Here is a 13,323-nt window from a genome sequence, read left to right on the forward strand (position 1 = left end):
ACTACATGTGCCAATGTTTCAGTGCATTTTTGAATATGTTTGTTAACAGATTCATCAACACAACAAAAATTTACGATCTCAGTAGCATCTTATTTCTTAACTCATACTTTACTATTCATCAGAATCTTCATCGCTGCTCTTTGATTCGTCAGAGCTCCCTGCCGTACTTTGTTTTATTTCATAGTCAGAATTAGGTGAAATACCACCTACCGTATTTACTCAAATCTAAGCTGCACTCAAACCTGAAAAATGAGACTCGAAATAAAGGAAGGAAAAAAAAAATTCCCGAATCTAAGCCGCACCTGAAATTTGAGACTCGAAGTTCAAGGGGAGAGAAAAGTTTTAGGCTGCACCTCCAAATCGAAACAAAGTCGGTCCATTGTAATATGAGACACAATTTAGGTCGAATGAATGACGATACAGCTACAGTAGTTTGGTTCGAGTCGTAAGCGTAGCACTTAAGCTTTACCAGGTAGCCTTTGCTATGCGTCAGGCCCTCCGTCCGTATTTATACTGGTACCCTTCCTTTTTCACGTGCTTCGTCTGGTTTGAATCAATTGCTTATTTTGCTTTGATCTGATAAGTGCCGGTTTCCTTGTTATAGGCGTTTATGTCACTCTAAGCTGAAAATACATTACTGTACTGTGTCATGCATTGTTTGTCGCATTCTGATAGTGCGTGTTTGTGGCCTGTCGTCGCTCGCGGCATGGCTTGCTTTTATGCACGCTACCACCGCCTACAATTAAAAAAAAAAAAAAAAAAAAAAAAGAGAGAGAAATCATCTCATTAGCGAAACAATGGCAAGAGACTATTTGTTGTTACTTACACTGCTGCTTTCTTTGATAATGATCAACAAGAACCAAATAATAGACTGCGTATGATAGAACATGTTCTGAACGAGAGTTAGGTGAAAATTTATCTCCGTTTGAAAATCTTTGCGGCCGCTTCTTTAGTACATCAAATTCTGCACAGAAATTAGAGTCATCTTAGATTTAAAAATCTAGTCAGTTGCCGTGCTACAGTTCTGACTGTATCACTATTAGGCATAAGAATAATACGAATATAAACATGACACGATACGTATATTCTTCCACATTTGCTGTTGTCTCACTCTAGTTTCGTAGTTTATTAGGCAGACAGGATTTAAATAAGATAGCAGCAAACACGAAAGAATACGTGGCAACATGTTTATATTCGTATTACTCTTATGATGAAGAGAATACTGCATGTGATTCACATTTCATCAGGTTCCTATAAGCAACCATCTCTTCTCACAGGTAGGAAAAAATTCAGAACGTAGAGTTGGCCATATTGACAAACATCCGAAACAGTCTTGCCAGTCGGATTTTCGTAATACATTGAAGTTCTGCTACATTCGAAGATGAACAATACGGAATTTATATTTACTTCGTTGGATAATGTATGAAAATCGTCTTCCACCTTTTTTTTTAAATTTATTTACTGACGCAGAGGTTTTGGCGCAAGTATTTATCTTTGTGCCTACGAAGCATGCCTGTGTAGCGCTACATATATTCGACGGCAAAAGTTAGTTGTGGCAGCACCTACCGACATTTTTCAGAACTTCCACTTGCTTTGCACTCAATTCTAAGCCGCAGGCAGTTTTTTGGATTACAAAAACCAGAAAAAATGCGGCTTACATTTGAGTAAATACGGTACATCCTCTCCTTTGGATTCAACTTCTTAAGTATTATCTTTCAAGTCAACACCTGCTAATCTGTGAGACCGAAATGATGAGCCATACTACTCTATTTCACTGTGCCTGTTTGTTTCATTTGTATAACATTTTATTCCATCATAGATGCTGCACTTACAGTTTCATATATGCATTGCAGCAGCAGACACAATAAAAGTAGCAATCAGCAGTGCTTAGTTTGTGAATGGGTAAAAAATATGCCGTCGTCCCAGTTCCACATATCCCCAAAATTTGATTCTGTCAAATTCTGTACTCTCTGAAATCAAATGTTTAATCCAAAGATGAAAGTGAACAAGTTTGATGCAGTATTGGTAATATTGTTTATTACTCATCTTGCTGGATGAAGTGCATACTGTGTCCTTTCTGAAAGGTTTGCAGAAGTAATGCACATACCAGTTTTCTAAAAACTTACATTGAGATTGTGCTCTCCTTCCTCTTGTACAAATTAGTAGAGCCCTTCGGATTACTCCACAATATGCCTCTTGGCAAGGTGGTAACGACAGTATTATTAAAAGGATAGATTGGCACTCACTGTATAGTGTAGATGTTGTGTTGCAGGCAGGGGGAAAAAAAAAAAATACACCACCCATTAAACACGTAAGCTTTTGGTGCAAACCTCCCCCCCCCCCCCCCTTCCCACACACACACGCACACACACACACACACACACACACACACACACACACACACACACACATGCGCGCAAATGCAGATCACACATACATGACCACGGTCTCTGGCTGCTAGGGCCAGACTGGGAGCAACTGCGCATCATGGGAGAAACAACAGTCATATGTGTGTGTGTGTGTGTGTGTGTGTGTGTGTGTGTGTGTGTGTGTGTGTGTGTGTGTGTGTGTCTTGTCCACTTACGAAGAAGACTTTCTGATCGAAAGCTTATGTGTTTAGTAGTCTTTTTGTTGTGCTTGTCTGTGACCTAACATTTCCTGTGTACAGTGAATAGTAATGTATTTTTTTATAATATGGTCATTATTCCAGCCTAGATTTTCTATTGTTTGTTTCCTTTTAAGACCTTATAGAGACAGTTACTGACAATTTCTTTTTTCTTATTGGAGAAAAGTAAAACCATATGGGGGCAGACGTAGATTGTGAATGAATATGGAATAGAGTATTTTTATTCTCCCTGTATGCAGTGTCAATGACTTCACCTCACACACTTCATTTCTGGCAGCACCTCCTCCTCAACACATGACTGTCCCCCACCACCTCACCATAGTCTTCAAGTTACATCCTATAGCACTTCTGGGTGGACAAATAGATGAAGGATGTAGTTTAAAACAGTATAACTAAACTTAAAAGCCGAACTGCCCTTTTATAGAGACTGCCATCATTATTTAAACATACTAAACAACATCAAAACAGTCAAAAGAAATTGTTTTTCAAAAGAGCAGAAAATTGTAGTGAAATTCATGAAAGGATTGTTTTAAATTGTTATATCTTAAATCTGTCAGCATTTCCCAAGATTTTCTGGCTTAATTAAGACTAGGTCATGCCACCACAGTGGTCAAACAGTGGACTTGCCTTTGAGAGGACAACGGACCCGAGTCCCATCGGGCCACCAAAATTTGGGTTTTCCTTGATTTCCCTAAATGATTTAAGACAAATTCTGGGATGGTTCCTTTGAAAAAGATGACATTCAGCTGAGGAAGCTACACAGTGCTGGTGGAAACACGAGTATTTCAGAGCACACCATCCATTGCACATTGTTAAACATAGGGCTCTGCTGCAGACAACCCCTGTATGTTCCCATGTTGACAACACAGTTGAATTACAATTTCTGTGGCTCAGGAGCATTGAGATTTGGCAGTGAATCAATAGAAATGTGTCATCTGGTTTGAATCATTCGAGTTTCGCATTACACCTGCTTGACGGTTTTGTGCACATACACTGTCAACAGAGTGAATTGGTGCTTGAAATGTGCACTTTGCTACAGACTTAGGCCAGTGGGAGCAATATTATGCTATGGAGGACATTCACCTGGTCTTCTATGGGTCCTGTGGTAGTAACTGAAGGCTCCATAACAGCTTTGTTCTGTGTGAACATTATTGTGCACTGTCCGCACCCTGTCCCTAATGAAGGTGACATGTTTCAACAATATGACTTTCAGTGTCACGAGGCCAGAATCAAATTCACCCCTTCTGAATCTGATGGAATACATCTGCGATGCTATCAGATACCAGTTCTGCACCCAGAAACCACTGATCTGCAATTTATGGGAATTACATGACCTGTGCTTAGACATGCAGTGCTGCATAATGCTGGGAACATACCTCACATAATGCTGGGAACATACCTGAAATTTGTTGAACTTGTCCCACACAAAATCACTGCTGTATTGTGTTCCAACAGTGGACAAACACATTATCAAACAGGAGGTCATAGTGTTTTGTCTCATCAGTTTATATATTCAATGCTTGAATGAAAGGTGTGCTCTTTTCCTTTTTTCTGCCATTGCGTGTATGTGTAAAGCAGGATGTTCTACCATTTGGGCTTGTTTATATGATGGCTGTCAGTATTACCACCTGCACAGATACTAAATGCTCCTTTTGTGAAGACCTTTTATCTTGAGAACACTTTTAACTTTGTTTCACAAATGGCAGCACAGTTTCAAGAAAGCTTCTTAATTTCATGTAATAGTTAAAATAATACCTTCAGCGAAAGATGTGTGCGTTGGAGTGGGGAAAAAGATTGGAGATGTATGTAGTTTAATTTTCATAAATTGTTAAGAAGGTTAACAGCTTGGCATGCTAAGATAAATTCAGACATTCTCTAAAAAGAGAGAAAAAGATTAATTTAACAGAATCAGTGAGGTATACAAATATAACAACAGACTTGTAGAACCATTATTTTGTAGGTTAGATTAGATTAGATTCAGCTTTTGTTCCAAGACCCAAAACATGAGACGATTCTCATGGGTGAGTAACATGCCAGAAAGTATAACATAAAAAATATAAAACATTTGAATACCCTGATCATTTGTCAGGAGATTGTCAAACTAGGTGAATACAATACAAACTGGAACAGCTAATATTTTCAGAATTGATACGCTGTCAGACTGAAACACTGTTATGCACTATTAATAAATTTATCAAACAAAAAGTACATAATCTTGACTGTTATGGCAAAGTGCTCTCAGAACTGAAATCTAACAGACATTCTTATTTAAGCTGGCCTAACAGCCACTGTTAAGATATTCATGTATAGAGTAGGATGAGTTGCCTATCAAAAAGTCTTTCAAACTCTGTTTAAACCATGCTTTATCTGATACCAAGTTTTTAATGGTGTCTTTCTTCCACAGATAATTTGTGTTGTAATGCAAGGTTTTAATGAAGATGAAGTGTGCAGTTTTGTGGAGTTAACAAAAGAGAAAAATGTTGATGTAAGATTTATCGAGTACATGCCTTTCAGCGGCAACAAATGGAATTATGGGAAGATGGTCTCATTTTGTGAAATGCTCCAAATAATTAGAAAGCAGTGGCCTAATTTTGATCCTCTTCCCAATGGGCCCAATGATACCTCAAAGGTACGTGCAGTATTACGTATGAACATACATTGAAAATAATTTAATGTTTATGACTTACTACCAATCACAAGAATACTTCACATCTGCTGGTGGTATGAGAGATAGACTGGTTTAGTTACATATTTCTCATCCCATTCAGTAAGTCTGTCCTGGCCTGGGTTTCTCTGCAGCTTTTCTGCAACTCTCCCCATTTCCTAAACCTTGACAATCCTTTTCTTTCTTCCCTTTTCCTTCCCCTTATTGTTTCTGCCAGAAGAAGCAGCCACTGGCTCCGAAAGCTTACACATTTCCATAACTTTAAGGGGAGTTAGAAGGGGAAAACATTCTTTTTCACTTTTTCGGGTTTTTATCTGATTATAAAATTTGCCATTTTCCAAATAAAATGATATGTATATTACTTATAAACTTGTGTGAGAAGTATTTCATTTTATTTTCTAAAATATAATCTACACCAGTTGAAAATGTTAAAATTTTTACATGCATTACCTCAAGACCTAATAAAATCGGTAATTTTTTATATACAGGGTAGTCCATTGATCGTGACCGGGCCAAATATCTCACGAAATAAGTGTCAAACGAAAAAACTACAAAGAACGAAATTTGTCTAGCTCGAAGGGGGAAACCAGCTGGCGCAATGGTTGGCCTGCTATAAGGCGCTGCCATAGCTCAAACTGATATCAACTGTGTTTTTTAAAATAGGAACCCCATTTTTTATTACATATTCGTGTAATACATAAAGAAATATGAATGTTTTAGTTGGACCACTTTTTTCAGTTTGTGATAGATGGCACTGTAATAGTCACAAACATATGTCTCATAATTTTAGACGAACAGTTGGTAACAGGTAGGTTTTTTAAATTAAAATACAGAACCTAGGTACATTTGAACATTTTATTTCGGTTGTTCCAATGTGATACATGTACCTTTGTGAACTTATCATTTCTGAGAACGCATGCTGTTACGGCGTGATTACCTGTGAATACCACATTAATGCAATAAATGCTCAAAATGATGTCTGTCAACCTCAATGCCTTTGGCAATACGTGTAATGACATTCCTCTCAACAGTGAGTAGTTTGCCTTCCGTAATGTTCGCACATGCATTGATAATGTACTGACGCATGTTGTCAGGCATTGTCGGTGGATCACGATAGCAAATATCCTTCAACTTTCCCCACAGAAAGAAATCCGGGGACGTCAGATCCGGTGAACGTGCGGGCCATGGTATGGTGCTTTGACGACCAATCCACCTGTCATGAAATGTGCTATTCAATACTGCTTCAACCGCACGCAAACTATGTGCCGGACATCCATCATGTTGGAAGTACATCGCCATTCTGTCATGCAGTGAAACATCTTGTAGTAACATTGGTAGAACATTACGCAGGAAATCAGCATACATTGCACCATTTAGATTGCCATGGATAAAATGGGGGCCAATTAACCTTCCTCCCTTAATGCCACACCATACATTAACCTGCCAAGGTCGCTGCTGTTCCACTTGTCGCTGCCATCGTAGATTTTCCGTTGTCCAATAGTGCATATTATGGCGGTTTAGGTTACCGCTGTTGGTGAATGATGCTTCATCGCTAAATAGAACACATGCAAAAAATCTTTCATCGTCTCGTAATTTCTCTTGTGCCCAGTGGCAGAACTGTACATGACATTCAAAGTCATTGGCATGCAATTCCTGGTGCATTGAAATATGGTACGGGTGCAATCAATGTTGATGTAGCATTCTCAACACCGACGTTTTTGAGATTCCCAATTCTCGTGCAATTTGTCTGCTACTGATGTGTGGATTAGCTGCCCCAGCAGCTGAAACACCTACTAGGGCATCATCATTTGTTGCAGGTCATGGTTGATGTTTCACATGTGACTGGACACTTCCTGTTTCCTTAAATAATGTAACTATCCGGCGAATGGTCCCGACACTTCAATGATGTTGTCCAGGATACCGAGCAGCATACATAGCACACGCCCCTTGGGCATTTTGATCACAATAGCCATACATCAACACGATACCGACCTTTTCCGCAATTGGTAAACGGTCCATTTTAACACGGGTAATGTATCACGAAGCAAATACCGTCCGCACTGGCGGAAAGTTATGTGATACTACATACTTATATGTTTGTGACTATTACAGCAGCTGGCCGAAGTGGCCGAGTGGTGTTAGGCGCTACAGTCTGGAAACGCACGACCGCTACGGTCGCAGGTTCGAATCCTGCCTTGGGCATGGATGTGTGTAATGTCCTTAGGTTAGTTAGGTTTAAGTAGTTCTAAGTTCTAGGGGACTGATGACCTCAGAAGTTAAGTCCCATAGTGCTCAGAGCCATTTGAACCATTTTTGACTATTACAGCCTCAACTATCCCAAAGTGAAAAAGTGTTCCAGCTAAAACATTCACATTTCTTTACGTACTACATGAATATGTAATAAAAAATGGGGGCTCCTATTTTTAAAAAATGCAGTTGATATGAGTTTGACCTATGGCAGTGCCATTTAGCAGGCCAACCATAGCGCCATCTGGTTTCTCCCTTCAAGCTAGACGAATTTCGTTCTTTGTAGTTTTTTCATTTCATGCTTATTTCGTGAGATATTTGGCCCGGTCACTATCAATGGACTACCCTGTAGAAAGCTGTGGATTGCTGTGTTATAAAGGTTAAATTATGTGTTTGCATTGGTAGCACTGTCAAAAATAGTATCGTATCTTTTCATAGTATAAACATGCTTTGTATATCGAAGTGCTAACGTTTTTCCGAGGAGAAGTGAGGAATAGACTGGTAAATCTCTCAAAAAGTATGACTCGAAAATGAAGTGTTTTTAAGAAATGTGGGTTTCATGGTAATAAATTTTTGAATAAAGAGAAACATTGTGTTCAGCATGTGGTGTGTGAAGTTGCAGACAATGAAATACTGGCAAACTCATGAGTATCTAGCGAAACACCCATTAGTGCTTCGAAGATTAAAATAAAACATAGTGATAACACAGTTATCTCAAAACAAAACTCATGTAAACGGTAGGTTAGGTTATATTCTGATACATTTACACATCCTAACAGGGGTGTTATGTGAATGTGTGTGCTGTATCTATGTGGAGGGCCAGTTAGTTTACATGAAGACATTGAGGTATCAAATGGACTAGCCAGGAAACTTACCATTAATTCTGCCATTTGTAAATATACTCATTCATTTTGGAATTCTGATAAGTGTAAAGATAATTATTTTGACATAAATGTTAGGTGGTTTTATGGATTGAGAGCTATTGGCAAAGGACACACTGCAGCAGAAACAATGTGTGTCGTGATGTATATGCCACGCCCACTTTGTAAAATGGACAAGTATGCAGGATTTATTGGAGCTGCTGTGAAATCCACTGCATGTGAGTCAATTAAGGGTGCTGCAAATGAAGCTGCTGAAATAAACGATGGTATGATTGTCATATCAGTAGCTTTTGGGGCACTTGGTAGAAGCGTAGCTGCAGTTCTAAGAATTCTGTTGCTACAGTGACCAGTGTTGATACTGGAAAGCTAATAGATTTCCAGATTTTAACCAAACATTCTTATAAGTATAAATCAGGGAATGAAGAAGGGCATATCTGTGACAGAAGTTATGAAGGACAACTAGTCGTACGGAGGCCTGTGCAGCTGTTGAAATTTATAATCGATCTGTAAACTAAAGGGGAGTGTGTTACACTAAGTTCTTAGGTTATGCAGACTCAAATGCATATAACAGTGTAGTAGCCACTCAGCCTTATGGTGAGAAGCTTATCACAGAACTGGAATGTGTTGCTCATGTCCAGAAGAGGATGGATACCAGATTGAGGAAGTTGAAACAAAGTTTGAGAGACAAGAAACTTTCAGGTGGTAAGACCATAAGAAGCAGGCTGACAGACAACATGATTGATGAACTACAACAGTATTATGAGATTGCCATTAGAAATAATACTGAGGATTTGTTGAAAATGAAGCAGGCAGTATGGGCTACCTTCTTCCAGAGACTGTCAGCTGATGATAAACCAGTACACCATCTTTGCCCTCCTAGATCTGGTTCATGGTGCAATTACCGCAATGCCCAGTACTCAAACAGGTCATACAGCCATAAACATTCTATCCCAGCAGCAGTTGTGGATATCATAAAACCTGTTTACAGAGACCTGGCAATCCTGAATTATTGAAGAAGTGTCTGCATTGTCAGACTCAAAATCCCAATGAGTCGTTCAATAATCTTATTGTGTCAGTGTCGTTGTAACTGCCATCTGCGTCATGTCTGCTGTGCAGCGAGCTATGCTAATTGAAGTATTAACTCTATTTTGCTTACTTGTCACTTCCTTTTCCGTGTGTTTTTGCTTTTAGGAAGCTTTAATTGTCGGGTGCTAGTAATAGTGTTCCATAGATTTCGTGTTTGTTTTGAATACAGTCAGAGAGAGTCCGTTTAGTCAGCCATAGTGCCAGTAGTGCTAGTGTTTGTTTTCAATACAGTCCAGAGACAGGTAGTGCTATTTTCATTGTTTTCTACAGGAAGTGTCTAGTAACCACAGTTTAGTCAACTATCAGCCGCCTTTAGTGAATTAGCAGTCTAGTTATAAGTTGATTAACTCTCTACAGTAAATTGATTTCTTATGATGGATAGGATGTGTGACTGCTGTGTACGGACACAGGAGGAGCTGGCCACTGTTCGCAAACAGCTGAATGTGTTGAAGCCGCGGTTAGCCATCTTCAGGCTGCTGCCTCAGAGTGTAGCGGCAGTGGGGAGTCTGGTGCGTTGCATGGTACACCCCAGGTGTTACATTACATGCTTCACCCACTGACCCTGCTGTCAAGACATCTTTGCAGCTACCGGGCACGGTTGGGCCACCCTCTTCCCAAGGGGAGTGGCGGGTTCAGCGGCATTCACGGCGCATGAGGCGGAGGGTCAGTGTGGAGGCTGGCCGTGTGGCATCGCCCGTTCTGCCTGTGAGTGGACATGTGGCCACTCCTTCAGCCAGGTCCGAGCAGGCACATGGGGGGAGGGGTATATTAGTTATTGGGAGCTCCAACGTTAGGCGGGTGATGGAGCCCCTTAGGGAAATAGCGGAAAGGTCGGGGAAGCAGGTCAGTGTTCACTCTGTCTGCTTGCCGGGGGTCTCATCCGAGATGTGGAGGAGGCCGTGCTGGCAGTGATAGAGAGCACTGGGTGCACCCGACTGCAAATTGTTGCTCATGTCGGCACCAATGACTCCTGCCGTCTGGGTTCAGAGGTCATCCTCAGTTCGTACAGGCAGCTAGCGGAGTTGGTGTAGGCGGAAAGCCTCGCGGGGTGGAATCTGAGCTAGCTACTTGTTGTATCGTTCCCAGAACCGATAGTGGTCCTCTGGTTTGGAGCCGAGTGGAAGGCTTAAACCAGGGGCTCAGACGATTCTGCGGAGATCTGGGGTGCAAATTTCTCGACCTCCGCTATCGGGTGCAGAAATGTAGGGTCCCCCTGAATAGGTCACGTGTGCACTACATGCAGGAAGTGGCTACAAGGGTAGCGGAGTATGTGTGGAGTGCACATGTGGGTTTTTTAAGTTAGAGAACTCCCTCCCTAGGCCCGACAAGACACCTCCTGAGATGCGGCAAGGTAGGAGTAGACAAAATGCAGCAGGGAATAACAATATTAATGTGCTAATAGTAAACTGCAGGAGCGTCTATAGAAAGGTCCCAGAACTGCTCTCATTAATAAACGGTCACAATGCCCACATAGTACTAGGGACAGAAAGTAGGCTGAAACCAGATGTAAACAGTAATGAAATTCTAAACTCAGATTGGAATGTATACCGCAGAGACAGGCTGGACAGTGAAGGGGGAGGCATGTTTAATGCGATAAGAAGTGCAACAGTATCGAAGGAAATTGATGGAGATCCGAAATGTGAAATAATTTGGGTGAAGGTCACGGTTAAAGCAGGCTCAGACATGGTAATTGGATGTCTCTATAGGCCCCCTGGCTCAGCAGCTGTTGTGGCTGAGCACTTGAAGGATAATTTGGAAAATATTTCGAGTAGATTTGCCCACCATGTTATAGTTCTGGGTGGAGATTTTAATTTGCCGGATATAGACTGGGAGACTCAAACTTTCATAATGGGTGGCAGGGACAAAGAATCCAGTGAAATTTTTTAAGAGCTTTATCTGAAAACTACCTTGAGCAGTTAAACAGAGAACTGACTCGTGGCGATAACATATTAGACCTTCTAGTGACAAACAGACCCGAACTATTTGAAACAATTAACGCAGAACAGGGAATCAGCGATCATAAAGCGGTTACTGCATCGATGATTTCAGCCGTAAATAGAAATATTAAAAAAAGGTACGAAGATTTTTCTGGTTAGCAAAAGTGACAAAAATCAGATATCAGAGTACCTAACGCCTCAACACAAAAGTTTTGTTTTAAGTACAGATAGTGTTGAGGATCAGTGGACAAAGTTCAAAACCATCGTACAATATGCGTTAGATGAGTATGTGCCAAGCAAGATCGTAAGAGATGGAAAAGAGCCAGCGTGGTACAACAACCGAGTTAGAAAACTGCTGCAGAAGCAAAGGGAACTTCACAGGAAACATAAACGTAGCCAACACCTTGCAGACAAACAAAAATTACGTGAAGTGAAATGTAATGTGAGGAGGGCCATGCGAGAGGCGTTAAATGAATTCGAAAGTAAAGTTCTATGTACTGACTTGGCAGAAAATCCTAAGAAATTTTGCTCTTATGTCAAAGCGGTAGGTGGATCAAAACAAAATGTCCAGACACTCTTTGACCAAAAAGGTACTGAAACAGAGGATGATGGACTGAAGGCCGAAATACTAAATGTCTTTTTCCAAAGCTGTTTCACAGAGGAAGATTGCACCGTAGTTCCTTCTCTAGATTGTCACACAGATGACAAAATGGTAGATACTGAAATAGATGACAGAGGGATAGAGAAACAATTAAAATCACTCAAAACAGGGAAGGCCGCTGACCTGATGGGATACCAGTTCAATTTTACACAGAGTATGCGAAGGAACTTACCCCCCTTCTTGCAGCAGTGTACCGTAGGCCTCTACAAGAGCGTAGCGTTCCAAAGAATTGGAAAAGGGCACAGGTCATCCCCGTTTTCAAGAAGGGACGTCGAACAGATGTGCAGAACTATAGACCTATATCTCTAATGTCGATCAGTTGTAGAATTTTAGAACATGTATTATGTTCGAGTATTATGATTTTTCTGTAAACTAGAAATCTACTCTGTAGGAATCAGCATGGGTTTTGAAAAAGACGATCGTGTGAAACCCAGCTCGCGCTATTCGTCCACGAGACTCAGAGGGCCATAGACACGGGTTCCCAGGTAGATGCTGTGTTTCTTGACTTCTGCAAGGTGTTCGATACAGTTCCCCGCAATCATTTAATGAACAAAGTAAGAGCATATGGGCTATCAGGCCAATTATGTGATTGGATTGAAGAGTTGCTAGATAACAGGATGCAGCCTGTCATTCTCAATGGAGAGAAGTCTTCCGAAGTAAGAGTGATTTCAGGTGTGCTGCAGGGGAGTGTCGTAGGACCGTTGCTATTCACAACACACATAAATGACCTTGTGAATGACATCAGAAGTTCACTGAGGCTTTTTGCGGATGATGCTGTGGTATATTGAGAGGTTGCCACAATGGAAAATTGCACTGAAATGCAGGATGATCTGCAGCGAATTGATGCATGGTGCAGGGAATGGCAATTGAATCTCAATGTAGACAAGTGTAATGTGCTGCGAATACATAGAAAGAAAGATCCCATATCATTTAGCTACAATATAGCAGGTCAGCAATTGGAAGCAGTTAATTCCATAAATTATCTGGGAGTATGCATTAGGAGTGATTTAAAATGGAATGATCATATAAAGTTGATCATCGGTAAATCAGATGCCAGACTGAGATTCATTGGAAGAATCCTAAGGAAATGCAATCCAAAAACAAAGGAATTAGGTTACAGTACACTTGTTCCCCCACTGTTTGAATACTGCTCAGCAGTGTGGGATCTGTACCAGATAGGGTTGATAGAAGAGATAGAGAAGATCCAACAGAGAGCAGCA

General features: G+C 40.7%; 1 protein-coding gene across 1 annotated transcript in view; it reads left to right on the forward strand.

The window, feature by feature from the left end:
• The window catches only part of LOC124555010 (molybdenum cofactor biosynthesis protein 1-like), a 67,661-nt gene that overhangs the window by 14,765 nt on the left and 39,573 nt on the right, over window positions 1-13,323 (forward strand). The window contains exon 4 of the mRNA XM_047128751.1: window positions 5,031-5,255. Coding sequence (XP_046984707.1) covers window positions 5,031-5,255 — 225 coding nt within the window. The remainder of the gene's footprint in view (window positions 1-5,030; window positions 5,256-13,323) is intronic.

The sequence above is a fragment of the Schistocerca americana genome, chromosome X, assembly GCF_021461395.2.
Source record: "Schistocerca americana isolate TAMUIC-IGC-003095 chromosome X, iqSchAmer2.1, whole genome shotgun sequence".
NCBI classification, from domain to species: Eukaryota; Metazoa; Arthropoda; class Insecta; order Orthoptera; family Acrididae; genus Schistocerca; species Schistocerca americana.